At 39.8% G+C, this 27,544-nt stretch overlaps 3 protein-coding genes and 1 long non-coding RNA gene across 15 annotated transcripts in view; 3 read left to right on the top strand and 1 right to left on the bottom strand.

The window, feature by feature from the left end:
* The window catches only part of NR2C2 (nuclear receptor subfamily 2 group C member 2), a 39,208-nt gene extending 27,312 nt beyond the window's left edge, over nt 1-11,896 (top strand). For 9 of the 11 annotated variants that reach the window (XM_027905870.1, XM_027905864.1, XM_027905869.1 and 6 more), the window contains 2 exons: nt 661-766; nt 2,943-4,344. In XM_027905870.1, coding sequence (XP_027761671.1) covers nt 661-766; nt 2,943-3,117 — 281 coding nt within the window. In that variant the 3' untranslated portion in view covers nt 3,118-4,344. Of the gene's footprint in view, nt 1-660; nt 767-2,942; nt 4,345-11,793 lie in introns of those variants that run through there. The other 2 variants (XM_027905872.1, XM_027905873.1) reach the window with 2 other exon arrangements.
* On the top strand, nt 8,463-11,702 carry LOC114069227. The gene is made up of 2 exons (XR_003573743.1): nt 8,463-10,013; nt 10,053-11,702. It is a non-coding gene; the product is annotated as an uncharacterized LOC114069227 (long non-coding RNA).
* Nucleotides 11,897-12,119: 223 nt separating the features above from the next.
* Nucleotides 12,120-13,476, top strand: MRPS25 (mitochondrial ribosomal protein S25). Its single transcript, XM_027905882.1, has 4 exons — nt 12,120-12,285; nt 12,406-12,512; nt 12,774-12,861; nt 13,098-13,476. Exons 1-4 carry the CDS (start codon nt 12,152-12,154, stop codon nt 13,288-13,290), a joined length of 522 nt encoding a protein of 173 aa, XP_027761683.1. The 5' UTR covers nt 12,120-12,151; the 3' UTR covers nt 13,291-13,476.
* A 528-nt stretch (nt 13,477-14,004) lies between these two features.
* RBSN (rabenosyn, RAB effector) overlaps nt 14,005-27,544 on the bottom strand; it is a 14,940-nt gene continuing 1,400 nt past the window's right edge. Inside the window, exons 1-11 of one of the 2 annotated variants that reach the window (XM_027905878.1) lie at nt 27,135-27,417; nt 25,788-25,931; nt 23,923-24,023; nt 23,253-23,298; nt 22,996-23,157; nt 21,853-22,094; nt 21,000-21,070; nt 19,325-19,411; nt 18,782-18,884; nt 18,273-18,347; nt 14,005-17,424 (exon numbers count right to left, since the gene is read on the bottom strand). In XM_027905878.1, coding sequence (XP_027761679.1) covers nt 16,336-17,424; nt 18,273-18,347; nt 18,782-18,884; nt 19,325-19,411; nt 21,000-21,070; nt 21,853-22,094; nt 22,996-23,157; nt 23,253-23,298; nt 23,923-24,023; nt 25,788-25,931; nt 27,135-27,297 — 2,283 coding nt within the window. In that variant the 5' untranslated portion in view covers nt 27,298-27,417 and the 3' untranslated portion in view covers nt 14,005-16,335. Of the gene's footprint in view, nt 17,425-18,272; nt 18,348-18,781; nt 18,885-19,324; nt 19,412-20,999; nt 21,071-21,852; nt 22,095-22,995; nt 23,158-23,252; nt 23,299-23,922; nt 24,024-25,787; nt 25,932-27,134; nt 27,418-27,544 lie in introns of those variants that run through there. The other variant, XM_027905879.1, reaches the window with a different exon arrangement.

Raw genomic sequence — 27,544 nt, 5'->3', positions numbered from 1 at the left:
TGGTTGTTGTTTGTTTTTTTGTTTTTGCAGATTGTCCCATTAGGATTAGGTTTATTAGAGTTTTTATTCAAGTTGTTAAAGCAAGAAACTCTCCAAACTCTCCAAAGGTAGCTCTGTCCTATTTCAAGGGACAAGCAGTTTGGACACAATAGTGAAGATACGTGGGCATAGTAAGATAGATGATATTTCTTGGGTTTGGGCTTTTTTCTGAGATCATGTGACTGTCTGAGGAGCTGAGCTAGCTGGAATTAAAACATGAGACAGACTTTGGAAGGTTAAGAAATTGATTTGTCAAGAAAACAACTCTATTGCTCAGTCACCATGGTTAGAAAAAAATCACAGAGGCAAACATTTAAATTTAAACCAGCAAGGTTAGAAACATAAGCTCAGAGTATCATTGCCAGGTACGTACCTACAGGCCTAAGCTTTGTCCACTTTCTTGTGGATAACACACAACTATGGAGAGAAAAGTGAGCAAGCTAATTCTGAAGCCAAGAAGCAAATGTTCAACTGAGTGGTTTCCTTTTTACAGGTAACATATTAAACATCACAATAGCAGAGAAATATTTCATTGAAATTAAATGTGAGAATCTTATAAATACATCTCTTTCACAATGTATAGGGAACCAATCGACATACAGAAATGTTTTGTTTCTTTAGATCATCCTGGTCTGACCAGTTCAACCCAAATAGAAAAATTCCAGGAGAAGGCACAGATGGAATTGCAGGACTATGTACAAAAAACCTATCCAGAAGATACTTATAGGTATTTATTGTCTATAGTATCCAAAGTAACATTGTGGGCCGTAGCTAACAAAAGTACCAAATAATATAATTGATGTGAAAACATTTCCTTTTTGACATCTGGGGTTTTATTGACTGTTGATGAAAGAGAACTAGAACCTCATTCATAAAAGCAAGCAGGTTTTGCTTAAGCAAAAGGTTTGTTTAAAGATACGGAGAAGCAAGAACAGTTGTCTAGCTTCTTCTGTGTAAATCTGATTTACGAGTATTTTCTTTTTTTTTTGAGAGGTTTCTTTGAGTCTCATTGTCATGGTTAGAAAAGTAAACAGACTTCATTAGAAGTCTTGAGAATAACTGATTCAGCTGACCCGAACTGTAATTCACACTGTCTTGTTTTTCAAGTTATTATCTCAAAGCCTCTTGATGACTAAAAGGTGATTATCATCCTTTAAATGATTTTCAAGTTACATATGCAAAGCAGTTTTAAAACTATCAGTTTATAGATCTTGGAAAAACAAGGATGACATGTAACAGAGAACAGTAACCAACTCTTAAGCTTCTGTTTGTAAGAAATTCCCACATCTTCCTTATTTTCTCCTTTAGCTTTTCTTTCTTTTATTTATTAATTTCAAAGGCCTTATCTTTGAAATTATCTAGGTTGATTTTTTTCACCTCTCAATTGTTTCTGTTTCTTATTTGCTAGAAATGGTTATCCTATTTTCTAACAATCTCCATCAAAACAGTTTCAAAATTCATCAACACAATGATCCTTTGCATTACCAGGCAAATTCTACCTTCTCTCTAACAGTGTGTCCTGTGAAAGGTATCCTCATCTAAAGAAGCAATCCCATAAATTTAGGCAAGGTCTGAGGGTGATGTAATGAAAAAAAAAAAGAAAAAAAGAAAAAAACCCAAACCTATCTGTAAAGAAGAGAGCTTCTCTGGTTTCTGCACTGATCTTAGAGTTAACATTTTGTGGTGCAGTGAAGATGGCATTCTCTACCACAGAAATATCCTCAAATCCCACATTCTTCTGTTTACAAATCAGTCACACTGTTTTAATTTGCGAGAGCTGGATAGTTGCCATAAAAGTAAATACAGAATTTGTTCCATAGACTGACTTCTCTTAACAGTGGCTCAGGAAAGAAAATCAGAGTTACATTCCACAAACAGTAATCTGTATTTTGACTGATAGTGTCTGTATCTCCATGCTCACCCACAGACAAGTGTAGAAAACAAATCTGATTATTTTTGAGCAACTGAATGCTGGCACAAATAGAGATAGAAGACAAGTGTTATAAGTTTCACAAAATCAACAGCATAGCTTGAATCTTTTTTTAGCTTTGCCCTGAAGTTTACAAGATATGTATATAGGTATATTAGTAGAATGGACCTTTTATATTTTGTCCATAGATATTCAATCATTTTCCAGAGCACCTGTGGTCAGTGCTGCCTAAGGTTCTCTATTATATGGTTCTTGTTCAGAAAATTTATTTGGTTTGCCATTCATGATGTACATTTGCCATATAAATGACAGCAAAATGCTTTCATCACTGTCCTTAACTTCATATGCATGGAAAGTCCATCAACTCAATACAATCACTTTGTTATATTGGCTATCTGTTAACATCCTGGTAAATAAAACCCCACAGCATTTGGCAATATGTGTGTGCTTAACAGCACATCACCCCAAATTCCTTTTCTCATTAGAAGACAGTTCTCTTTTTTTATTTTATATTTACTCAGCCCTGTTCTTGCCATCTGGTTTGGCATCAAGTTGCTAGGCAACTGAGTACTATGCTGTTTATGGCTGAAGGTTTAATTAAGCATTTTACTCTTAAAATTGTGCAAATGTTCACACTAATCAGTATGAATATTAGTCTCGGCATTGTCCTTCCAGAGTTGAGAATTTCAAGAACAGGCCAAGAGAATTGTGTGTTTATACATACATGTTCTATCTACAAAGGGCATTAACGTGTCTCTTTCATTGGCAAACCACTAAACTACTTGGTGGCTTTTCATTTCACTCTCAGGATAGAAAGGTGGCCAATTTTTTTGTGGCAGCCAATTACCTTTAATTGCTTCTTTACTCCCGTTCATGAGTTAAGGTAATAATAAAAGCAGGTCCAGCTCTTTAGCCACAAAGTATCTTAAGCTGGTTTTCTATGTATTTATAATCCACTGAACTTCTCTTTCAGGCTAGCCCGGATCCTAGTTCGCCTGCCAGCACTTAGGCTGATGAGCTCTAGCATTACCGAGGAACTGTTTTTTACTGGTCTCATTGGAAATGTTCCCATTGACAGCATAATCCCCTACATTCTCAAAATGGAAACAGCAGAGTATAATGGTCAAATAACTGGCACATCTCCATAGTGGGAACAATGCAATTCCATGGATCCAAGTAATTTTTGTAAAAAATACATAATTACGAAGTTAAAAGAATAGCATTTTGGTTTGTGCAGATAATTCCAACTTGTTATCAGTTTCTTGAACAGATTTTTCCTTGTCTCTTTCCTGATGTTGACAAAATTTAAGCAGCTAGTAAAAGACCTGCTATAGGGCCTTTTCTGCCACAAGGAATGTTTTTGCTGCCTTTCATTTAAAAGGCTATAGATTACTGAACATACTTTTCACATGCTTTGTATTTAGAAATTATCAGTGGTTAAAAAGAGTTTTATAATATCAGAGATTAGTAATAAAATTACTTTAAAAATAAAAAGAACAGTATGTATATATTTAAAAATATCCTTGGAATTAATGTCTAGTAAATGCCAGGGTATAATACTAGCACTTTGTAATCATTTCTTGTCAAAGTGACAGTATCATCAACATCCTGCTTATAAGTATGGGAAATGAAAAAAATGCTTGTCCTTAGTCAAAATGCCAGTGATTTTTGTGAAAATGTAGAATGCTACAGGAGACAATCATTTATCTGCAAAGAGTCACTTGCTCTTACGTTATGCATGAAGTATTAATGTGGATTCTTAAATCAGATATCCACATTATATGAAACTATAAACTGTTAAATTAGTGCAGTTGTAATTTATAGTACAATGCAGTCATAGTACCTATTATGTGCTACAGGAATTACCCCACACCAGGAGAAAAAAAAGTGTTTCCTGCCACAGTAATGATGAAATACTCAGGTTCCTTAAAGTGTATATTCAGACCAACACAGTCATGACAAATGTTATTCTAAACTGAAGCCTTTTGACTGTGGGGAAAATCAGTCATTAACTGGAAGAAAAATAATTTTCAAGTAGAGCTGTGTGATTGAGTATGCTTTTTGAGTATGCTCTTTGTATTTCCAAATTTACTCCTGCTCTCTGTACTCCTGAACGCCCTCATCATCCAGCCACAGGTACAAAATAAAACCTGAAATGTGTAGAACCTGTGGCTGTCAGCAAGAATATATTACAAAGCTCTCTTACTTTATTAACTCCCCACCTCTTTCTGCCACCCTCACTGAGCGCTGCCAGTTTTGCAGTGCTCTCGACCTTCCTGTGACTCAGTTTCAAACCAAAATACAGTTAGGATTTACTCTCAGTCATGTACAATTGCAGTTAATGACTGATATACTATGGAGTTATAAAATGGACTACTTTCATCAATTATTTTAATTATTTGTATTGTAGAGGCATGTTTACTTTTGTAGTTTTATGTGACAGAAATCTCATGATACGTTCAGCACTTTTGTTTTTCTTCTGTTACTTATATTTATTTAGAAACATCACCCCAGGTTGGTGTTTGTCTCTTTTCAGAGTCTGAATTGGAGCCAAAAGATCTTAAGCAGCTCTAAACGAGGCTTCTGAAGTAATAAAACGTCCTGACCTGGTATACTTCATGCTCACATTTGTAGCACTCACTGGAAAGAAGGCTATTTAATTTTAGCCTCTGGATGTATTAATGTCTTTTACAGTTACCATTGTTAGTGCATTCAGAGTCTTCTCAGAAGGGTGTTACAAACAGTCCAGTATACATGCAGAGATTTGTAACATTGCACTTTTATTTCTCTTGGCTTTTGCTATAGCAAATAAAACTGTCATGTTACTAATGTGATGGCAAAATCTGTCCTCTGCATGTGAAGTTAGCTGGACTGCAGAATTGAGTACCAACCATTTGATTGTAGTGTCCTTGCTGGTGGGATTGCGTCAGAACTTCTGATGTACAGTCCCTGTGTTAAGGGTACACAGCTTAAAAATCAGTGGTGGTATTAACATCAGAAGTAGCACCTGCCTTGGAAGGAGTTGGGGCTGTTTTTGTTAAAAAATTTTATTAGGTCATGTCATTGTTCTAAAAGCAGAATGCATTGAACTATTGTGATATTTTTCATTGCAAAAAAGGAGATTATGGAGTTTGATTTGCTTTCAGTATTTCATAAAAATCATTTAAGCAGATAAGTAAGCATTGTTAATGGCAAATGAAATATTCTTTAGCACAAAAATTAGCCATCAGAATATTTGTTTTTAAATCTAAATGCACACCAGATGGCTTTTTCTTTACAAACATGATTTCAACTTCTGATTTTTCAAGTAAAAGGGCCTCATTTTCTATACAAAAACATTTTCCTAATTTCTGTTACTTGTGCTGGGATCATAACAGTTCAGCAAACAAAGGCAGTACAATTTTTGGGGGGAACAGAGGGATTCACATGAAATAAAATTTAAAATATATGCCTTGCATTGCATTTGTAAACCAAAATGGTAAGTATCATGCAGCTCTGATAACAAATAAACTACACTCCCCACAAATGCAAGTCCACATAATGATCTCCTTGATCAAACTCTGGTAGTCACTCCGCAAATAGTTCCCTGCTTGTTAGGGATAAAATGTTCATTTTTGTAAATTGAGTAACAACCATGCAGTCATAGGTAGGTTTTATTTATTGTGCATGCATTTAATAGTGTTTGCTGCTCTTTGAGGGAACCTCCTGTGTTTCAGTCTGTGGCCACTGCCTCTGGTCCTATCACTGGGCACCCCTGAGAAGAGCCTGGCTCCATCTTCTTTGTACCCTCCAGCTACTTGTAGACATAGATGAGATCCTCCCTGAGCCTTCTCCAGGTTGAACATTCCCAGCATTCTCAGCCTTTCCTCACAGGAGAGATGCTCCAGTCCCTTATCATCATTTCTTTGAACTCTTTGCAGTAGTGTGTCCCTATCTCTGTTGTACAGACAGAGCGTTCCAGGCGTGGCCCCACCAGTATTGAGTAGAGGGGGAGGATCCCCTCCCTCAACCTGCTGGCAGTGTTCTGCCTGATGCAGCTCAGGACACCATTAGCCTTCAGCAGAGCAAGGGAGCATTCCTGACTAATGTTGAGTTTGGTGTCCCCTGGGTCCTGCAGGTCCTTTTCTGCTGACCTGCTTTCCAGCATATGTGGGTTCCTGGGCTTGTTCCTCACCAGAGATAGGACTTTGTGCTTCCCCTCTTTGAACTTCCTGAGGTTCCTGTCAGCCGATTCCTCCAGCCTGTCGCAATGCCTCTTTGGCAGCGGGACCTGGTGGTGCATCAAGCAGTGGAGCTGCCAATCTAGTGGTGATCTGGGTGTTACGTAGCAGTGGAGCTATTTTAGCTTGCTCAAAGAAATCTTTTCCTTATACATCTATCAGAAGATAGATCTTCAAAAGGCACAGAACTGGTGAAGGAACTCTTTCTGCCAACAGTATAGTCATTGTTTGGTAGCCATAGAAAAGGCAAATCTGAGGAAATTGAGCCTCAGTTGTTTGGGCTCTATGTATTAACCTTTAACATTATTTTCAGCCTCTCCTGGTGATTGCACTTTCAGGCTGCTCTGACATAAGGAGGGTAGAACAGTGCACACAGTACATCTGCAGGCAAGTTTTACACTGTCTCTGCACAAAGTACTACAAGGCTGATGTAGTTCTTGTAATTTCTGAGCTTTGTTTCATCCCTTCTACAGTGACTGAAAGAAGGTAACAGGCTAATCTTAGAAGCTTTACTTTTAAATTAATTAGTTTTGTTTCTCCTTTGAAAGAGCAAACATTTCCTTATGGATATGGAATAGTTTTTTATTGTAGCAATTATTGAAAAACTGTTTCTTGATTATTAAATATAGAAATAGCCTGTTTTCCTAAAGGCCAAATTTAAATGCCAAACTTGTATTTGTAAAACTTGGAGTCAAAATCACAGCTGCAAAGTGATTCTAAGAAAAGTTAATCTCACTGAAGCTCTAGTTAGTGCCTTAAAATCACTTTCTCCAGAATTTTTGAGGTCCTGTTTCTGCAGCTCTTGAAATTATTTTAACTTGGTAGAAGTACAGTGATAAACTATCTGATTAGATTTATCTGAACTTGAGCAAATGGGTATATTAGTCATAATTCATTCAGACAAATGTTAAAATTCTGTGGTGACTGAAACTGGGACATTCAGAGAATGATAATGAGGCAATAATGTCCACTGTCTGTGTGCTTCATTTGTTTTCCAACTCTTATGAGAAGAAACTGGATTTGCATCTTCTAGGTAAAAAGCATTGTGGGCTAGCTTTATAATACTGATTTTTATTGCATTTGTGACAAGTGCAAGAAGGTATAGTACTTTTCTTCCCTTTATTTACTTAAATTGGACTAGAGAAACACACAAGTAACACCATGTGTAAAAGTCATCTTTCTCTGCCTATTTACATTTTTTATAAATTAGCTGCAATGCTTTTGGTGTCAGTGGAGTTACTCTGGCATGAAACCGGTAGAAGAGGAAAAAATTATCTTGAGGGAAAAATCCTTCTAAGGAATCATGTAAGCCTTTGCTTTAGCTGCCTTAAAATGTTAGATTATTAGAGAGGCCTAGTTTTCAGAGCACTCCGGGGCAAGAAAGTAGTTTTGGTCTCCACTGATTACGTGGTATCATTTACCAAGCCTCCTTTTACCATCTTCGGAAGACCCTGGCCCCCCAGGCAGCCACACTGGCTCCAGTGGAGAGCTCTGACTCAAGGTCTCTGCAGAATCCAGCTGGCTCTGCATTGCCATTCCAATCTCCTTTGACAAAGGCATGTTCTGAGGCTGTGACAGAGAAACCAAGTCAAGACTGAAGCTTCCAGGTGAAAGTAGTTTCCTGACTCTGGTTTCTCCTTTGACAGAAACTGTAAAACACTTCTGTGTTTTTTTATTGTTGCATGTAGTAGACAAGACTCAGATTCCTGAAAGATTTCAGCTGTGATATTGCACGTGTCAGTAGCTTTGCCTGCCTATTAAAATTAAGACAACAGTTAGGATTCTTCCCTGATCACCTGCTGCTTAACTAGTAAGATAATAAAAAAAAAAAAAGGGGGGGGGGCACCAAATAGCATGAGTAGCAAATGGTATTGGGAATGCAGTTTAGCCAGGAAGATGGAAGTGGAAATTACTGTGCTGAGGATACTGCCCAAGCAGTGCCAAAGCAGCTTCCTCCACCACCACCACCAGGCAGGGCCCTGTTGGAATCAGATGCTGTGAGCAGTGGAACTGGCAGGTCAGTCAGACGTGCAGCACAGGTGTACCAGCAGATACCTACTGGATGATATCCTGAAAAGAAAAAAAAATCCTGATTTTTCCATTTGAAATCCCTCTCTTCCCCTCCAGTTACTCTTTAGAGTGCAAAACCAGGGTAGGTTGGGGTTTTTTTCACCTACTCTTGTCCCTAAGCGAAAAAGCAGAAATGCCAGCTAACACAGGTAGGTTCCCATCTGTCTCAGGGCTTTACCACACTGTCCCACACAGCTGCAGAACGCAACAGCTGCAGTCCTGCTGAGGCCATGGTTACCCTAGGGAGAAGAGGGATGAGCAGAGGACAGATTGCCAGCATCTGCTCGATCTTGAGTGACAGAAAATTAGTTTAAAAAACAGCTTTATATGAAAAAAGTTACTAAGAGGGTGTGGCACAGGGAAGAAAATTAAAACATTTACTTTTTGCACCTTTTAATTCTGAAGTTGCTGAGTCATTTTAACAGTGAATATTCCTGAACTAAGTTCAGGTTTATTGTTTGATGAAAAATGTCATTAACCCCTCTTTTGTTAGATAGTTCTACAACCCTACTTCAGTTGCAATCAATGTTATCAACATTATAGTGGGAATTATTTTTGAAAAAAACTTAAAGCTTTATTTGTAATGAGGTTGCAAGTTAAAGTAATTTTTTTTGCAAACTTTAGATGCTCTAAATATATTGGACTTGGAAAACATCAAAGCCCAGAAATACCTTATTACTGAGTTTATTGTTGTGAAGTCATGCTAAGTTCATCACAGGTAATACTGCCATAATGTTCCATAATTCCCACAGCCTGTTCTATGCTCTAAGTTAGATGAATGCTTTGAAAATCGCTTACTATTGTTAAATTCATGCCTGTCTCCTTTCTTTTTAAAGAGTTTCATAGAGTTGTATGTCTTTGTTTTGTGCCTGCCACCATTGTGCATTTCCGCCATGTTCAGTTGTAAAACTCACTCGAGCAGCTGATGCATATGTACATAGCTGTATGTATGTGTGTATGAATGTATATGTTTATACCTCTGCCTGAATATATTCTGTACAGTGTATAGAACCCCCCTAGTTTGTGTATATATGTACAGATGTGGAGCCTCTATTCATGCATTCTATGTGCTAAAGCTTTTCATTCACTTGCTAATCCAGAGCTTCCTTGCTTGCTTGCTTGCATTTCTTAACCCAAAATAAACTTATCATCAAAGCAGATGAACCCTCCTGAATTTCAGAGCTTTACAGATTTTTTCTAAGCCAATCTGAATTCAGTATTTTCTGCTCAGAACTGACAAAGGTATTTCATGAATTTTCTGGCTTTTACCTTTTCTCATTTGACCTGTAGAAGCCTCCGAGTGAATAGTTAATTGAGCATATAATGGCTGTTAAAAATAATTAATAAATAACTACAGTCATAGAAAATACTTCTCTGCTTTCCATCCGCACTCCTTCTCTTTCAGCCTCCTGAGACACTCTCTTGTAAAGCTGCATTTTGCAGTGAAGCTTGGTAAGAGATTGATACTTTTTTAAGCCTTTAGCAGTGGCAAATTGAAACCAAACCAACTTTCCCTTTATCGCTGAAGTGTAGCACACAGAACAGGAGACAATGAATGCTGTTTAACAAATCAATATTCATATTGCCATAGTGATCACATGAAACCAGCCTGTGAGTTAAATACAGACTCAGTGCTCTGTTCAGTGAAACAGCAGCTCTGGGACAGTGGTAATTAAATAGGAGAGACATTGCAGGTAGTTTATTGCTTAGCAAGCACTAAAACTTATTCAGGATTTTGACAGTGAATTTCAATTGTATACTCACTTTTCAAAGCTATTCTCTTTATTTTCCAGCTTACACTAAACAAAACTTGATTTAATTGTCCGAGTAATGTCCACGGCCTTGTTCTGTCCTTTGATCGGCCTGGAATCTGCTCAGCTCCTGCACTGCATGTGACATTCCCACTGTCCATGTGGGGCCTGAGCACACAGTTGTGAAATGAGTTGTGCAGTAAGACAGTTTATTATTCATAAGGAGGACTCAAACATTTACATTATCAAAATATAGATACTTCTTGTTTTTCCCTTCTGATAAAGTTACAAAGGGAGCCTTCTGTAAAGTAAATGTATTAACTGTGGGGTTTTAAAAAAGCATTTCACAGACCATGTACAGAGTTCAGCAAGTCTTGTTTTTGTCATATTAAAAAGGTGAAGCAGACTTTTCTGGGCATTTCTTTCCACTTTCTGTACTCCATGTGGCAAAGACTTGTGTATGTTTAGGCAGATAAGCAGACACCAGTCAAAATAATGTGAGCTTCTTGCATGCTCACATTATTTTATAAAGTGAATCACAAGTCTGAGTCAGGCTTTGTGCTTGAAAGGTCTTTGCTGTGGAAAATGTTACGAACGTTCTTTTCTGTACTGGCAATAAATGTTTGTAAGCTTTTGTTTCAAATTTAGAAAAAAAGGGTAAGGTTTCAAAACCTAATTTTTGCGATTTTCATCAGGAAAAATATTTAAATTAATGGCAGGAATTCCTGTGACAGGTGATCCTTCATTGGTCTGGACAATTGGTGCTGTTTGAACTCTTGCTTTCCTCTTTAAAGGTGAATGGAAACCTGAATGTCTGTTAATCTTGTACTGCAGGAACAGTTTTAAAGATTAGGAAGCTAATTGGGGTATTAACTAAGATTGTTAAAAAACCAAATTTTGAATTCAGAAAAAGGTGCATATTTTAAAATTGTCAAGTTGTTTTATATCCACATTTGAATTGTTTGGATTCTGAAAGATGAAATGTTCTCAAAAGTAGTGGCAATAAAGGCTCTGTAATAATAAAGCACAGGTCCATTTAAAGATATTTTTGATGATCATAGGTTAAAAGTAGGACTGAGTAAATTTCAAACGAACAGCCTTTAAGAAGACAACATTTTACCTACAGACTGGATGTGTTAAATTTTTCATATATGGAATCAATGTTAAATGTTGGAATATTTTTAATAATTATTCTGTGCTCTGAAGTACATTACAAGCCAGTGTTCAGTTTCCTGACTGAAAACGGCACATTGTTTGGCATACCAGGGAGTGCTGAGCTCCTACAAAAAGCAAATTTTTATAAAAGGAAGCATCTACTTTTAATTCCTTGGAATATTTTCTGGATACCTTGGCTCATTACAATTTAGATAACTAATGTTTATGTTATTTTATTTTTATTTCAAGGTAAAAACTTTGTAAAAGTTGTTAATTTCTCACAGCTTCTGTGAAATCAGCATTGTTGTGTGTGATAGCATTTTAAAATAATGGCATGTTCTTTTTTTAATCTGAATTTTATATTTAATCAATGTATTCAGTCACAAAGAGGAATTTGCATTGTTGTGTTTGTATATAGAGTATTGCAGTGCATGATATAGCTTATGCATTTTATTAAATGCTGTTTAAATGTGGCATTATATTATTGTGGTTAATACTAGCTAAATGAGGTTTATACCATTAAAGTGAATTACACATGTAACTGCATTCTTGAGTTTTATTTTTAAGGTCACTATTTTCTCTTAAACAGGAGTTGTCTAAGCCAAATACATAATTTACTATCTTTTAGGGAGAAACAGGATTTTGCCTTCACTACTGTGATTATTTTATGAGATGTAACCGGGTCTGATACAGAAGAGAAATCCCATGAACTTTACTGACTCCAGGGAGCTGCTCTAGGAGGAGGAGGCGTTTGCTAAAGTTGTAATTCATCTCGCACAGAGGGGTTTTAGCAGCCCCACAGCCGTACCCGCTGTGGGTCCCGCAGGGCCCGGCCCTGCCGGGGGCGCGGACCGAGCGCCGGGGGGGGCGGGGCCAGCGCAGCCCCTGCTGCTCCGCCAGGGCGGCCCCGGGCCCGGTCCTCGCTGAGGGCGCCGCCCGCCAGGGGGCGCGCGGGGCCGCTGCCGCCCCTTCCGGCCGCCGCCGCGATGCCCATGAAGGGCCGGTTCCCGGTCCGGCGGACCCTGCGCTACCTCAGCCAGGGCGACGTCGTGTTCAAGAGCGCGGTGAAAGTGATGACCGTGAACTACAACACTGCAGGAGAGCTGAGCGAGGGCGCGAGGTGAGCGCGGGGCGCGGCGGGAGCGCGGGCGGCCCTTCCAGAGACACCGGGGCTTGCGTGGGCCGCGTCCTCCGCGGAGACACCGCGCCAGCCCCTGTGTGCTTTTCTCATCTTTTCCAGAAAGTTCGTGTTTTTCAACATCCCCCAAATCCAGTACAAGAACCCCTGGGTGCAGATCATGCTGTTCAGGAACATGACCCCCTCGCCCTTCCTCCGGTTCTACCTGGGTAGGTCCCGCTCGAGCCGCGGGCAGCGGCGTCACAGCCGCGATCGTGTCCTTCTGGCTTGTTGGGAAAAGCGGCTTTACCCCTCGGCCGCTCCCCTAGAATCGCCCTCGTGGAAATTTCGCTTTTCCACTTAAACCTTGCATCGTACGTTAACTGCAGCAGGGCAGCAGGTCTCTCTGTTGTGTATTTACAGCCTCTCTGAACAGTGTGTGGGAGGGAACTGGTACTATTAAATACAGGATTATGAATTTTTCTTGACAGACAACGGAGAACAAGTTTTGGTTGACGTGGAAGATAAAACCAACAAAGAGATAACAGCGCACATTAAAAAAATCCTGGGGAAAAGCAAGTAAGTAACACGTAATAAGCTAACATACTGTCTAGCATACAGAATATAAAGCTTGCAAATTTTTGTCAGGAATACAGAAGGAAATACTACTATTCCCAGACAAAATTGGCAAGAACTAGGTAAAGTTCACAAGCTAAGAACTATAAATCTGTCTTTCTGGTAAACTAGGTCCAGGGAAAGGAGAGGAAGAGCTGTGATTGAGGCTTCTGATAGTAATAAACAGATCTCTTTTCTAGAGAAACGCTTGAAAAAGAGGAAAGAGAAAGGAAAAAACTATCACATCCAGCAATTTTTGGGCCCAAGAAGTATCATCTGCGAGAATGCATGTGTGAGATTGAAGGCCAAGTTCCCTGCCCTGCTTTTGTGCCACTGCCCAAAGAGATGAGGGGAAAATACAAAGCTGCTATGAAAAATGAAGCATCAGCCTGACAAGTCATGCAGCTGTTTTTCCTCAGGGCTGGATGATGAAGGTGCTTCAGTGAGACACAAGAGCTCACAGGTCCTGGAAACAGGAACAGGCAAGTTCATTCAGTACAGACAACCCTGCCTCATAAATCTTCTTGCAGCCACAACTCGAATAATTCAAGTGAAAAATAAATAAAAGTTAAAACCACAGCTTTTTTGGTGCCAGTTTTACAAAGTAGTAGTCAACAGTGGAAAATGGAATTACTTAGAGCCTTATTTCCTACTCCTGCCTGCAGGTAAACAATTAAACCATTATGGCAAAACCAATACCATGTTTTCTTTAGGATAGAGAGGCTAAACTAACAATTGATTTTAGAAGCAGCACAGAATTCCATCATTTCCTAAACAGTGCACACAAGGAAGAACTGTGTCTTGAATGACCAACTTCCAGCAAATCCCAGCCAGCAAGTCCATTGTGCTTCTGAGTCCTGTGCTGCTATTTAACTCCTCTTACATCAAACGTCCTCCCTGCACATGGTCAAAAAACCCTTCTAAATCATCAGAGCTTCTGCCTCACCAAACAATACACAACACCTGTAATTTGTATAAATGTGATAGATTGCACTCTATTGCACAGACCTGTACATCAGGCTTATCTGTGCATTTTGGAACCCGTGCTCGAGTACAAAATTTCACACCGATTCAGGCACCCTGTACAAATTGTCAAGGACAAACACAGCACAAAATAAACATGTTGTTTTATTTCATCTCTGTTTACAAAGTTTCCGTACAGAGTAGTGCATGCAGCTGTACCAAAACTCAGTGCTAGTTATTTATTGAGCTTTATGCTTAAGACGTCTTCATTCCCTTGTGCCTTGCAAGCCTCACAGCAGTCCCAATGCCAGCAAAGACCTGCACCGTGGAGATGAGTTTAGTATCAGCTATCTAGTTTATCATATTTAACACTGACAAAGATCATGAGGTATGCTAGTCTGTTACCTGCTTGTAAAAATAATATATTACACATACAGTAAGAATAGTTATTAGTGTATTAGGCAGAAAATACAAACAAGGCAGGATAGTTGCAACAAGGAAAAAAGTCGCTTTTTAATGTGAAAGCAGAAGCCACTGAAACATTTTTTCATGTTGATATCAAAGAAAGCATTAGGTTAGAGTTCAGGGAGCAATCCTCCCAAATAACAAACAAGTCTGTCCTAAATAACTGCCTTATACTATACAGTTCCAGGGATTATGTTTATTAACAGCTTTTGCTGCCTTCATAAATCTGGTGCCAAGCACACAAGTTCTGTTCGTTTAAGACCTTTCAGAATTCTCTAGGTTTTTTTGCACTTGGTGCAAAGTAACATTCGTGGACTCAACTCAGCTCTAATAAAACATCAGCATAAAAACTTCATGGCCTTAAGCCAACCTGTTCCATTCACCTTTCAACTCCAGATTCAGGCTAAACTAGAGAGAACATCAGCTGTCCTTGACTGGCTGCTTTATTTTGATCCTTGACCAGTGCTATTAAGTGAGGATCTAGGTGGTTTGGGCTTTTTTAACTATTCCACAAGTCCCTACCTCCACTTATTTACACCAAAATAAAACCAGAGTTCCTGCTCTTTAGGTAGCAGAATCATTTGTGTCTCAAATCTCATGCAGTGCCTGGGTTACAGCTATGCCAATATCTGAGACATAGTTACAAGACATGTCCCATTCCAGAGAACTTCACACTTCTGAGTAAGCCCACTGCTATTAGTGCTGTACAGTGTGATCTGCCTGATTTTTCTCTATTTCAGCTTTAAATAAAGAAACCCTTTAGACTGACTCCTCCTCTCCACCCCTACAAACACTGATTCCTGATGATGGATGGATCTGTGCCTTTCAAAGATAAAAATCAAAGCAGCTCAAACTCCATCTTTCTCAAAGACAGAGGCTAACCTAGTCCTGAGGTGACCCTGCATTTGCCCAGCTGTAAGCCCTCCTGCAGCACAGGTGCTGGCTGTCACCTGGTCATCCCCCAGGCCACAGGATGACAAGAAGTCTTCAGTCTAAAGTTCCTTATTAAAGACAGACATGCCTGATTCTCATAAAAATTCCCAAGGGGAATATAACATGAAAGAGAATTGTCATTTGGTACTATTGCACCACAGACTTTTATCTCCTAGCTTTCATGGAATTCCAGTTCAGTGGCACCTCAGCTTTCCATTATAAAAAAGATCTTTTGTTCCTTGAATGCTAAAAAAAAAGGGTTCCAGTCTCACAAATACAACAAACATGATCATTCTGTCACCCAGAGGACTGCAAGGAATGTATAGATTCCATAATATAACTAGGAATTGGAGAGTCACCCTTTATATACTATACTTTGAAGTGGTGCTGGCCTGATGCTCCTTTCCCTGGAAATGAGCAGTCACTTGCTCCCTCAAGAGCAGGTCTGAAGACAGCATAGCACTACGACACAAAGGGGAAACCAGAAGTGATGAAAAGACAGCACTCAAATTTTCCTTAGGAATCTTTATGCACACATTAAAAAGTTAGTCCTATTAAGGTCAGTCAGAAAGTTCTTTTCAGTCTTAAAATCCCTTTTATGTACTTATTAGCATTGCACAAGCTTGATCTGCAAGCCTGTACATACGGCACAGTGGAGAATCACAGCAGCTTTTTAACTGCACTTTCCCAGAACACCACTAGCAATTCAGCTACCCTGGGTTATCAATAGAGGAAAGGACAACACTACAACAGAAAGGGGGGAAAGAAGGCAAACCAACATTCCAACCACTTCCAAATCATAGTTCCCTATTAGCACTTAACCTCTTTGACCAAAATAAGCATTCAGTAAGACCAGTTAGTTATTTTAAATTTCCTTAGTGTAAGCCTTTAGAACCAGCAGCATACCTCAGACATTCTTGCTTCAAGGCTGTGTAGTAGTGGCAATTCCTAAATGAAAGTGCTTTAAGGTTAGGATTCTCCCACTTCCCTCTTGTGATCTGTACTCCTGTCTATAAGTACCTGCCTTACCTTCCCATATTTAAGAGCAGACAATTATTATACAGCTCTATGGCTGCTTCAGCAGTTGGATTTCTCCTTCTGCTTTGCTAATGTGTGCTTCAGTTCCTTTAAGTTCTCTGTCAGTACCTCCACCTCATCCAGTCGTCCACTATGTTTGGCATCAAATATATAAGCTTTGATATTATCTATCTGTTGGAGAAGCAGCTCCTCCTCTATAACCTCCTCTCCAGAGATCTCACTGCCATCCTCCACTTCAAAGGGATTAGTAGAGGATCCCTCTTCAAATGGATTCCCTGAATTCCAACTGCCCCCACCAGGCTTTTGAAATGGATTTTCATCCTCTTCAAAAGGGTTTGAAGTACTGCCAGGTGCTCCATTGCTTTGTTCATCTTCCTCCTCACTTTCAAATGGATTATATTCTTTTTTATCACTTTGCAGAGTTGTGTTAGAGAAAGAAACCATTGGACAGGTGTCTTTGGCAAATGGGTTAGCAGGATCTTCCTCTGCCTGAGGGGTATCTGCTTCATCTTCAAAGGGGTTTAGGCAGGCTGGCTGATCTCTGTCTAGGTCACACTGTGGGACATTCTGGGGTTTGAGTGTGAAGGTCAAATGCTCTTGAGCTGGCAGCTGCTCAACAGTCGAAGTTTCAGAACTCATGTCCCCTTTGATCTGAGTAATATCCAACTGCTGCTTGACTTCTCTGAAGTCTAAGGAGAGTGTCCTTGAATGCTGAGACATGAATTTATGCCGCTCTCTCTCCCACTCTTTTTCACGAAGGACCTGAAGTTCCTCCCTCTGCATCTCTTCCTCTTCTGCCTGTTTTTTGGAAAGCTCAATAGCTTTCAGAGTTTGTTGTTGATCATATTCATCCTGAAGCTGCATCAGGTTTTCTTGCAACATATGGACCTCATCTATCCTATTAGCTGCCTTTGCTTGCTCAATAAAGGATGTGATATTGTCAATCTGCTGAAGAAGTGGGTCTGCTCTCTCACTCTCTCTTGAGATGCTAGATGTGGGTAACCAGCCCTCAGATTTCCTGACTGTTCCTTTTTTCATGTGAGTTTCATCACCATTAACTGCAGCTGCAGATCTGGATATAAACTCTTTCTGATTTTCCTCTTGTTTTCCCTGTGTTTCGAAAGTGACCTATAACAAAAAACATGTAGTAAGAAAACACCAGGAGCTTGAAAAATTTCATTCTAAATCCATAGGTACAAGTTAGCTGATATTAGATGTTGCTGGCTGTCACTCACTAAAAGGGATCAGCTGCAGTTTTGGTTACTTTGCAGAAAATGCTTCCCATGAGTCTGTGATGATATTGACCAAAATCCCATAAGATCTGCCTCTACAAACTTGAGGGCAAGTAGGAGCAGTGACACTGTTCTTTACAGAGCAAAAAAAAAGTGCCTAATGCAGCTGTGCAGAGTGGTCTAGATTGATTTGAACAGTAATTGTATCACAGCTGACTACAGCAGCAGACACCTATAAATAGAATATCAGTGTTTAGGGTCACTGATATAACTGGCTTTTGGAGTGGGATGATTCTTATTTCTCAACTTATACCTCAAAACAAAGTTGGTTTAGTTTACTATTAATGATCTCCTCCTCCTAACCGAGACAAACCCTTACTGAAGAGGCATCCTTACTCTAAATGTCTTTTTCCATCATTGAAAGAGGTTTCCAAATTCTACTTGTGCAACTGAACTCCCGAACACAGTTTCAAAGTCCATGTAAACTAACACACTCGGTTCAGGGCTCACTCTGCACACACTGTACCAGGAACAGCACATGCACCCAACCCAGCTGCTCCATGCACACCTACTGCTGTTCTGGGCAGAATACAGCTGTGTGAATCCCTGGAAAAGGGTATGGTACAATATACATGAAAAAATGACAAACTGAAATCCAGTGTTGAAGGCAACCTCATACCCACACAGCTCTCAGGCTTACATCTATGACTCATGCAAGATAAAACAGATCCTAATCTGCCTTACCATATGCAGTCTTCTCTTTTTCAGTTCTTCATACTGGTCCTTGGTTGGCAGGGACATTAGGCCAAGCAGTTTTTCCTGGCAAAAATTAAAATAAAAAATACTGTGAACAGTATTCCTTGCAGGCACTCAGCCAATTTCAAGTCCTTGAGAAGAGAAATACTAGCAGCAGAAAGCCCACAAACACACCAAAGATGGTTCCACACTGCAGTCCCTGATGCAGGTCTGTGCACAGCTTTGCTGCCATGGCTGCACTGCTGGGTGGGCTGACACCTCATCAGGAGCCAGAGGCAAGGCTCCCACACCTCTTGGGTGCCCAGACCCAATGCTGCTGTGTGCACAATCTGTGGTCAAACCAGCTTATTTAAGGCCACCATAAGTCATTAGGGGAACTAGAGAAGACTTTTAGAACTAAACCTCCTGTCAAAACAGTTTCAAACCACAGGGATGCCAGGCAAAGAAGAGAACACTATATAAAATTTACATTCATCTCACAGCATATGTCTATTTACCTGAACAAAAAGTGTAGCTGAATATCTTATCATTCGCTGAAGTTGTAGTGTTTTAGGATGAGGTTGAGGATCTTCATGCAAGCCTAGACTCAAAATCTTCTTACTGAATCAAAGCAAACATACAGCCACATCAGTTCAAGAACAAAGGCCAGCAAAAATGCAACAGAAGGGGAGAGACAATATTGGATCAAAAATTTCTAATGTTCTTTTACATAAACAGTTTCGGATATTAGAATTTATAAAACTTTCCACTCCCACCCTTTAAAAAAACAAAGAAACCCCAAACAAACAACCCCCTCCCCCTAAACAGTGCTCCTATTTGTTTCCTCTATGCTTAGTTAGTCCCACTGCAGAGGAATGCAGGAATTTTAAGGCCAGAAAAGGAAGTAGAAATTGATGGTGCACAGAAACAGCATCTACCTTTTCAAATGCTTTTTACAACTGAGCAGATAAATTGGTTGGTTACCCATATAATCAGTGAAGTCATAACAGAGGGAGATACACATATGCTGGGGCGGGAAGGGGAGAGAGATGATCTTTTACCTTAAGGCATCTATAAGTTCATATATTTTTTGGATCTCCACTCTCAAGTCATTAGCATGTTCAAGATTGTAGGTTGTCTCCCCAGCACTAAGAAATAAAGAGAACTTTACTGTCAGTCATGCATCCAGCTAACAACACATACAGGTTATCCCAAGACGATCAAGATTCAACAATGGTAAGAACTGCTAACACTAAAGGGCTGAATGATTTTATTTCAAGCTCATGTTTAAAAAACGTTTGTGACAGAAGTGGAAAATTACAATCATATGGCAAACATGAACACTTCATAGAAGATCATTTTATTTATTGCTTACTATTCTAGGAGAAACTGTATGTTAACACAAGAATGCCACTCTATCAATTAGATACACACATGCTTAGCAAATGTATCTATTTTGTGAGGTTTTTTTCAGGTGATTGGGTGTGGAAAAATCACAGACTTAAGTAACTATACCATTAAAGCACAATAGTTAACTCCACTAGCGTTTGTCAGAAAGCAAAAGCCTACACCCCACATGGGTGTGGTATTTAAGATGCCAGTAACTGATGGTCCACATGAGGACACAATCAATTACAGGCACTTTACTAGAGTTTCCCATTTATTGATAAATTTGGATTTAATGGGGAAGACTCTTCAGCTTTTAGCTTCCCTGTCCTTTTGTATCACAAATATAAAAGAAAAGGATCACTCTCTCAAAAGTAATTTCACTATCCATATGATTCCAGTTTCTGGGACTCACTACTAGTCAGAAGTCTTTAATTTCATCAGTAAGAAGCCTGTTGTTTTCTAACATGCTTCCCTTATCCAAGACATTTGTATTTTTACTTTTTTCCACTTGTTGAGCCATATAACCCCATCTCTCATGAAGTCATGACAAAAAGCAGTAACAGCTTAGTATGTTTTTTACCTTCTGTATTTTTCTTCCTATTGGGAGGACTGTTTTTACAAAAACAGCTTTGTTACTAATTTTTCTAAAACCACTAGATCTGAAGGACAGGTACAGCAATACTTGTTAACTATAACTTTCCCAAAAGACCTGCTTCCTAGTCCAAGACCAGCGTGCATATTTCTCTCCCTATACGAGCCAGAAGTATAACCTGGCAACCTCTTGCAGATAGGGTTGGAGAGACTTAAGTAAGCCCCGTGAAACAAAAACTACTGCAAGGAATTATGCACAAAACTGAGATATGAGAATGGTGTTTATCCACTACAGCACAGGGTATGCCAGGTACACCTAGAACAACTGCCAGGCGAAGGTGCTTTACGGGAGAACAGATCGAAAGCGTTCCAATGATCCTCAGCTGCTGGCATTCCTTGGAAGCCAGAGCATCCAGCTCAGGCAACTGTTCTAAAGAGTCTCATTTACACAAGAATTGTAGGCCTTGTACTTCCTCTTTGCAAAGATGATGTGTCAAAATCTGACAGTAGTGCCTCACTGGGAAGTGGCTTTAAAAAAATTTTACAAAACCAAACAACTTCTCTGTATGTTGCTATTAATAGTTAGTTCAGTACTACTTTGTTTGGAGAGCATTCAGAAGACAATAGGTAACGAAACACTAATTTTTCTTATAATTTACACATTCTTGCAGCCTTAGCACACCACTTCCTTACTACTTCCCACGTTTAAGGAAGGAAATAACATATTCATAAATGTCATCAGCAAATGAGGCTTACTTAAGTGATTCTGCCATCCTTATATATTCTGGTGCCTTCTGGTCAACCTTCTCCATGCAGAGTCGGAGTTTCTTGTTTAAAACAAAATGTAAAAATAAAAGAACTTACATTAACTACTGGAAGAACATGCTGACATAAACCTTTTCACGCTGTCTGTGCACATTCAAAGTTAACCACGATGAAAGCCAGTTAAACTATTTAGTATGACAAGACCCTCCAGTTATCTTCAGAATACATACGGTACAGTCAGGAGCAGAGAAAGTCTTCTTGTACTCTGCAAAGTGGACTCTTTGAATCCAGAATCTTTTTGAATTAATGACTTGGACAACTTCTAGCCTTAAATCTATTCACAAAGAGCACCAACAGAAACTCCCATGAATAATAACCTGGGGAGTTTGTGGACTGTACTAAAAAAATAGCTGGTGATTGTCAGTACCTGCTTGCAAAGCATATTTGAACACACTGTTAATATGGATGGTTCAAAAAAGCATTTGCCATTAGTGTGAGGACAAACAGTACTGACAACACGGAGTCTTATAGTTCCAGTGCAGCCCATCAACCAAGATCATTGGTTTAAACAAATTCACAATTTTAAGAGAGTGGCATATCTGAACTACTAGTTCCAGATGATGAGAAGGAATATGCATTTTAAAAGGACATTTGAAGTTATTGTGGGATATAAATTCTGTATTGCAACTGACTCCATCACTTCAGATATGTCTTTGTTATGTGTTAGAAGAGGCAACAGTCTCACGCGAGTGAATATCAAGTCACAAAGTAAGAGCTTGGACACAAGGTAACAAGTCAAGTAGTGACTACTGCAGACATACACTGAGCACAGAGCTTGATTTACCTCATAAAGTTTCACAATTTCTGGCGTGTATTCTTTCTCATCAATCTGTTGCTCTCTTTTCAGCAGGGTGTCTTTGCAGTGCCGACAACAACGGATTCGGTCATCATCCTTCTCATCCAGCACAGAGCTTACACTGCTTATGCTGCTGATGCTGCCACGGCGGGAACCGTGGACACTGTTAGGTGAGGAGTTTGGGCTGGTATGAGAACCCAAGGCCTCTTTGCTAGCACTAGTGAGTTTGCCTAGAAATGATACATGGGTAATTTTACAGTAACTGGAGAAGCCAACAGATTTTACCAACACAAACAAACTGCCCTTTAACAAAAACTTTACATTCAGGAAATATTAGAAAACCATTTGAAACATACTGTTGAAAGAAAGACGTGCAAGGTCTGCACAACAATCAAGACTGCAAGTCAGAATTAGGGTCTTCACTGTAAAGCCTGCTATACTTAAAACCAGCTAGAGAGCAGACTGCTGAGAACCACCTACTTTGCTTATGCTAGAAGCATTCTCATGTTGAAGCCTGCACAGTGACAGAATAATGTGTACAACAGCTATGTCAGTGCTGTCCAGGTTCTGTGCTTGAAACTCAAAAAAGCACAGTTGATGTCATTTATCCCCACAGAAAATATGGTCTCCTCTCCAGTGCACCAGATGAGGAAAAAAGTCTGAGGGAGTTTTTAAAGGCCTAGGGATGAATTTCCTTAATTTGTTGTGCATATGTCCAATATTTGGAGAGCATGGGAAAGACTGGAAATATCCACAATATTTTTAAATGTGAAAAACCTTGGCAGTTCTTAAAGTTGATAACTTTAATTAACCATAGTCATGGTACTCAATAGAACAATACACTAAATATTAGCTATATTTACCAGGAGTACATACTACTTCGAGTAACTTTTTCAGGGTTATGCAACACAAATCTGAAGAAGGAACAGAGACAAAAATGGAGAAATCATTCTTTGTATTATATTTCACAAACAAGTGTCTGGATGAAACTGAATGACACATTAAGGACCAAATTTTCTGCACAGCTAGGCTATTACCAGCATATTTTTTCTAATGGCAAAAAGCCAGGATGCACTTAGCACCCGGAGTACACTAAGAAAAGGAGGAATTAGCTCCACAGACTGTACTCACTTGCCAAAGGAAGACTGATGAGTTCCATGCACTTCTTGCACATAATAGATCCACAGAGGCGGCAGTGGTGACGTCTGTTTCGGATACTGAACTTACTGCCACAGTCTGGGCAGAAGGGAACATCCTGATCACTGACCCAAGGCACAACAGACTTCTCTATAGCTATGAGCAGGAATACACACCATGTAAGCTATTCAATTAATTCCTCAGATGGATAAACTATAGAGGCAAATAGTCTGCAGTAAGCTCACACCCACCTCTTATTTTAGCTGACTCAGTGTTTGCTCTGTCAAACGATGTAAGCTGGCAGAAGATAAAAAATATATTCAAGAAAATTATACTTTTGCAATGAAAAAAAATGCAACACAACTCAGCCCAACAAGAAAAAGAAACCTGGCATTTTTAAGAAAGGAATCTCAGCCTGTTTCACACCAATCATGCAACTTTCCTGTTCATTTCTAGTGCCGTATTCATACAAGTGATAAACAATGACTATCAAACCTGTACAAATCAGACCATTTAGGACATAATCCTTCCTGCAGCCAACATTACTGCATCTGAGTCAAAACACAAGTGTATCATTGGCAGATTTTGAAGAATGAGAAGCTGGAACAATCATGACAAAAACATGAGGGAGAAATTTAGTAAAGTGAAAGACTGAGAAAATAATCAGGAGAACAGATGGTTTCTGAAGTATGTGGAAGCAGCATCTTCATCTTGAAAATGGTGCATAGAAACAGAAATCATATCCACAGTGTAGGGTCAAACTTATATGCACAGTACTCAAGGTAGTATGCGAAGACTCATAGTTTAGTATCCTTTATATAGTGTACTGCTAAATAAATGGGCACATTTCATACCAAAATATATTTTTTTAAATCTAGGAAACATTTAAAAGGTTGGAATATTAAAACGCACCAAATTTACCTTTTCTAATCTGATTATTAACTTATTAACTTCAACTACATAGTGATCAATCCTGGCTGCTCGGTGTTTCTTGAATTCAGGAAGGTGGCTTCTCGTAGCACCTGCAAGGATAACAGAAAGTTGTCCTAGTCACCCAGATACTCTGCGTAGATTTAAATGCCTCTGTCTCTTTTTTTCACCATTTATTTCTCATGTTCAAATCCAGTTTCAAAGACACATTAGAATCCTACATTTTCAGTGTTGCCCTAAATAAAACATGCAGGTTAAAGTCTAATCTTCAAGCTAGCAATAAATAGTGTTTTACTTCTACCACAGAAAACAACAAGCACTATGTTAAAGAGAACATCTGCAACAACATTCTTTCCCCTCTTCATTCCTCAGTTACATCTAGCAAGCTGTTACCTACTAGAACTGTTCTCTAATTGTTCTCTCTTTAGTTTCCTGGCTACATGTTGAACAAAAGGAAGAGGCAGGTCCAATGATTACTAGAGGTCTATGCTTTCAGATTTCCGATCATCTCTCCACCTTGGGGGGTCTGAATCAAATCCTTGATGACACTTCAGACTTAGAGAAACCCGATCCCTGAGTATTCAAAACAACAAAATAGCATCTATTTAAGAAATGTACAATTCATACTCAAGAATGCTGGTTTAAGATTACTCCTTTTCCAAATAAGGCGAGCCAGGTATTAAAAGCCAAAGTTACAGACAAAATTTTAAATAATAATCTTTTTTCCATCTGGTAGAACTCAATATCAGATGTTGCTTTTTCATGCTGCTATGTAAGTGTAAGAATCTCACTTTCTCATGCTAATGAAATAACCAAAAAATCTCCAAAGATGAATTATTCATAGGAAAGGACCCCTCTGGGTAACTGAATTCCGCTACTGCTTTGGCGACGTCACACGGTCCCTTTCACAGACCCACCAAATTCCATTCCAAAATCCCTACGATTCTTCTCCACTCAGATGAGAAAACAGTTCTCACTTCTCCAGTGTTCATGAACCTTCTGACTAAATTTATTCTTAGGTAATATTTATACTATGCAATTATTTGAGCAGCAATCATAAAAGTACAATAATCTACAGAACTCAGACGCTGCAGACCCAAAGGTCTCAGTCCTAGTCTGTCAGCACCACAGGGTCCACCACCTTTGCCAGGATCCACCAGAGATGGTGCTGCTTTTCCCCCAAAAATAACAACAATGTTTCAGTAATAGTAACAGGCAATTGCCAGTAGCAGTACTTGTAATTACAGGCTCAGTCACCTTATCCTTGAAATTCTATAAATGTAGACTTATCTTCAGAGGAGTGGGTTTGGGGTTGAGTTGTTTTCTTTTTTAATCTGTGGGTTTTTTTTAAATAAATCTCTTTTTAATGAGAAGTGTTCTGCACCTCAAATTCAAGGAAAAAAGATGAAAGAGTTTAAATCATCAGATAATCTCTTTGTCAAACATGCAAACTAACAATTACTTTAAGTGCAGCCCAAAAGCTGGATTTTATATACCTTAGTTATTATTTATATAGCTTAGTTATTAATCTGATTTGTAAAGTCACAAGATGAAGCTAGTTCCACAGAGGTAAACACAGATTCAGCAGACCTCAGCAGCTCAGGCACAATGACATGACAAACAGCTGCCTCAAAGGTAGATGGATTCTGATTCCATCCATGGTTTTTTTCTGACCATTATCTGCACTTTCCCCACACAATGTAGGTAGGCCACACAAAGTCAATGTACAAACCATAATCCCCTGCTACAGCGAATCCAATGCACGGACACAATTCCAAGCACTTCAGCAGCAGCAGCACTTCCCCAGTTCAGATTAAAAGTTATCCCCACTGCATACTGCTTTCTAGCTCTCCTACCTACTTCCTGGGGCTCCCACATGTACGGATCTACTCCACCATAGCTGAATGACTCATATCGCTCCTGAGATCCAGAATCAGTTCTGTCATCTCCTTCTCGTTTCAGCAATTTCTTCTTTGCTCTTTTGGCCTTCTGAACTAGATCTGAAAAAGATAAAGCCAAGTTATCAAAGATAGCAGGTAGTCACTGAATATTCATCATAAGAAGCCAGTGTGGAATATTCCTCTTCTTTTAGCACAGATCTTTTCCTGGATGACAAGTTTATCCTCAACACTTTCTTAGAACCAGAATGCAGTTCAGAGCACCACAGATTTCAGGAAATGCTCTTTGTTGTCTGTCATAAAGCAGCACTGAGATTCTAAATACAAAATAATAGGTTAGAGCATTCCATTCAGGGACTTCACTGTATATCTTAAACTATGGCACCTGTCTCACAGCATCTGGGGCATCATATAGTAATATCTTAATCCTTCGAATTCCCAGTTATTATTCAAGGATGTTCAACACTGTCTTGGTGCACAAACTAAGAATTGCAGTATGCTTGTTCAAATAATTTCAAAAGTACTAAACAACCCCCTGTTAGGGTTAGGGTTTCTCAAGAGAAAACAAACAAACAAACAAACTTCCAGGCCAATATCTGTAACATAAAATAGAACAAAATGAACCAGATTTTTGCAGGAAACACACAGAAGTATTATCAGTTTTTACACATTTTTCTCTCAATATAAAATGACAGTGCCTATGCAAAGGGGGTAAAAAAGGGAAATATCCTAGTAAAACACAATTTAAAGCTATTTTCCAAACACTAGTCAAAGCTGGTAATCCATAGCACAGCCCTGAGACACTCCCAGCATCTCCTGTCAGCTCCACCACCCGCATTCTTTTTCATCTTTTCCCATCAACAGCCTCTCTTAATGTTACACTTTAACTGCAACCACAGTTTTATCTACTGTCAAAACAAGATATTAATGAACTGGAACTTGGCAAGTACCAGAGATTTCCCATGTCCTGTGTGGTCTTCAAGTACTGCTTGGGAATCCACTAGGTTACAATATAAATCCAACTTTTCAGATAAAAACAAACAAAAAAACCCCAAAAGGCCAATAATAAAAATCGTGCATAAACGACATTTGAAAAGTAATGTCTTTTACCGCTTGCTTTAGAACTTATTTCTGGAAACTATCGGAAGAATGTAAACGCTACGCTTGGCCTGAGGAGACTTACAGAAACATGGCACTGAAACCTCGGTCGTAAGCCGGTCAATTACTGTTTCAGTACCGTCAGCCGCTCGCAGTAGAAGCAGCCATCGCCATATGGGATTTCCGCGTCACCGCGGCCGCTCTTACTTCGGAGCTGCGCCCTGACGTCCCGGTCCTCGCCCGCGTGCTGCTCCTCGTAGTGCGCCTGGAGCTGCCGGAACGCCTGGAGATCCTTCAGGCACAGCGGGCACAGGAAGCCCTCGCGCACCTCGCCCGGATCCCCGAAGGCCGCCGGGCAGCCCGAGGCCATCGCTGCCGAGCGCCGCCCTCACGGGCCGCCGGGGCGTGGGGGCCGCATCGCCCTTCGCCGCTGCCTGAAACGAACCGGGGCGGCGCCGGGAGGCGGGAGGGCTTGGAGCGAGGGGGAAGGCTGGCCCGCGGCTGGCCGGGCCCGGGGCCGGGCCGGGTCGGGTCGGGACTGGGCCAGAGCTGGGCTCAGCCGAGCTGGGGCTGGGCCGGGTCTGGGCTAGGCCGGGCTGGCTCTGGGAAGGATCGGG

This window comes from Empidonax traillii, unplaced genomic scaffold (assembly GCF_003031625.1).
Source record: "Empidonax traillii isolate 1590-97213 ecotype Southwest subspecies unplaced genomic scaffold, ASM303162v1 scaffold1216:size234177, whole genome shotgun sequence".
In the NCBI taxonomy this organism is placed as follows: domain Eukaryota; kingdom Metazoa; phylum Chordata; class Aves; order Passeriformes; family Tyrannidae; genus Empidonax; species Empidonax traillii.
The sequence above is the reverse complement of the archived record's forward strand: the minus strand, read 5'-3'. Positions and strand labels throughout refer to the sequence as shown.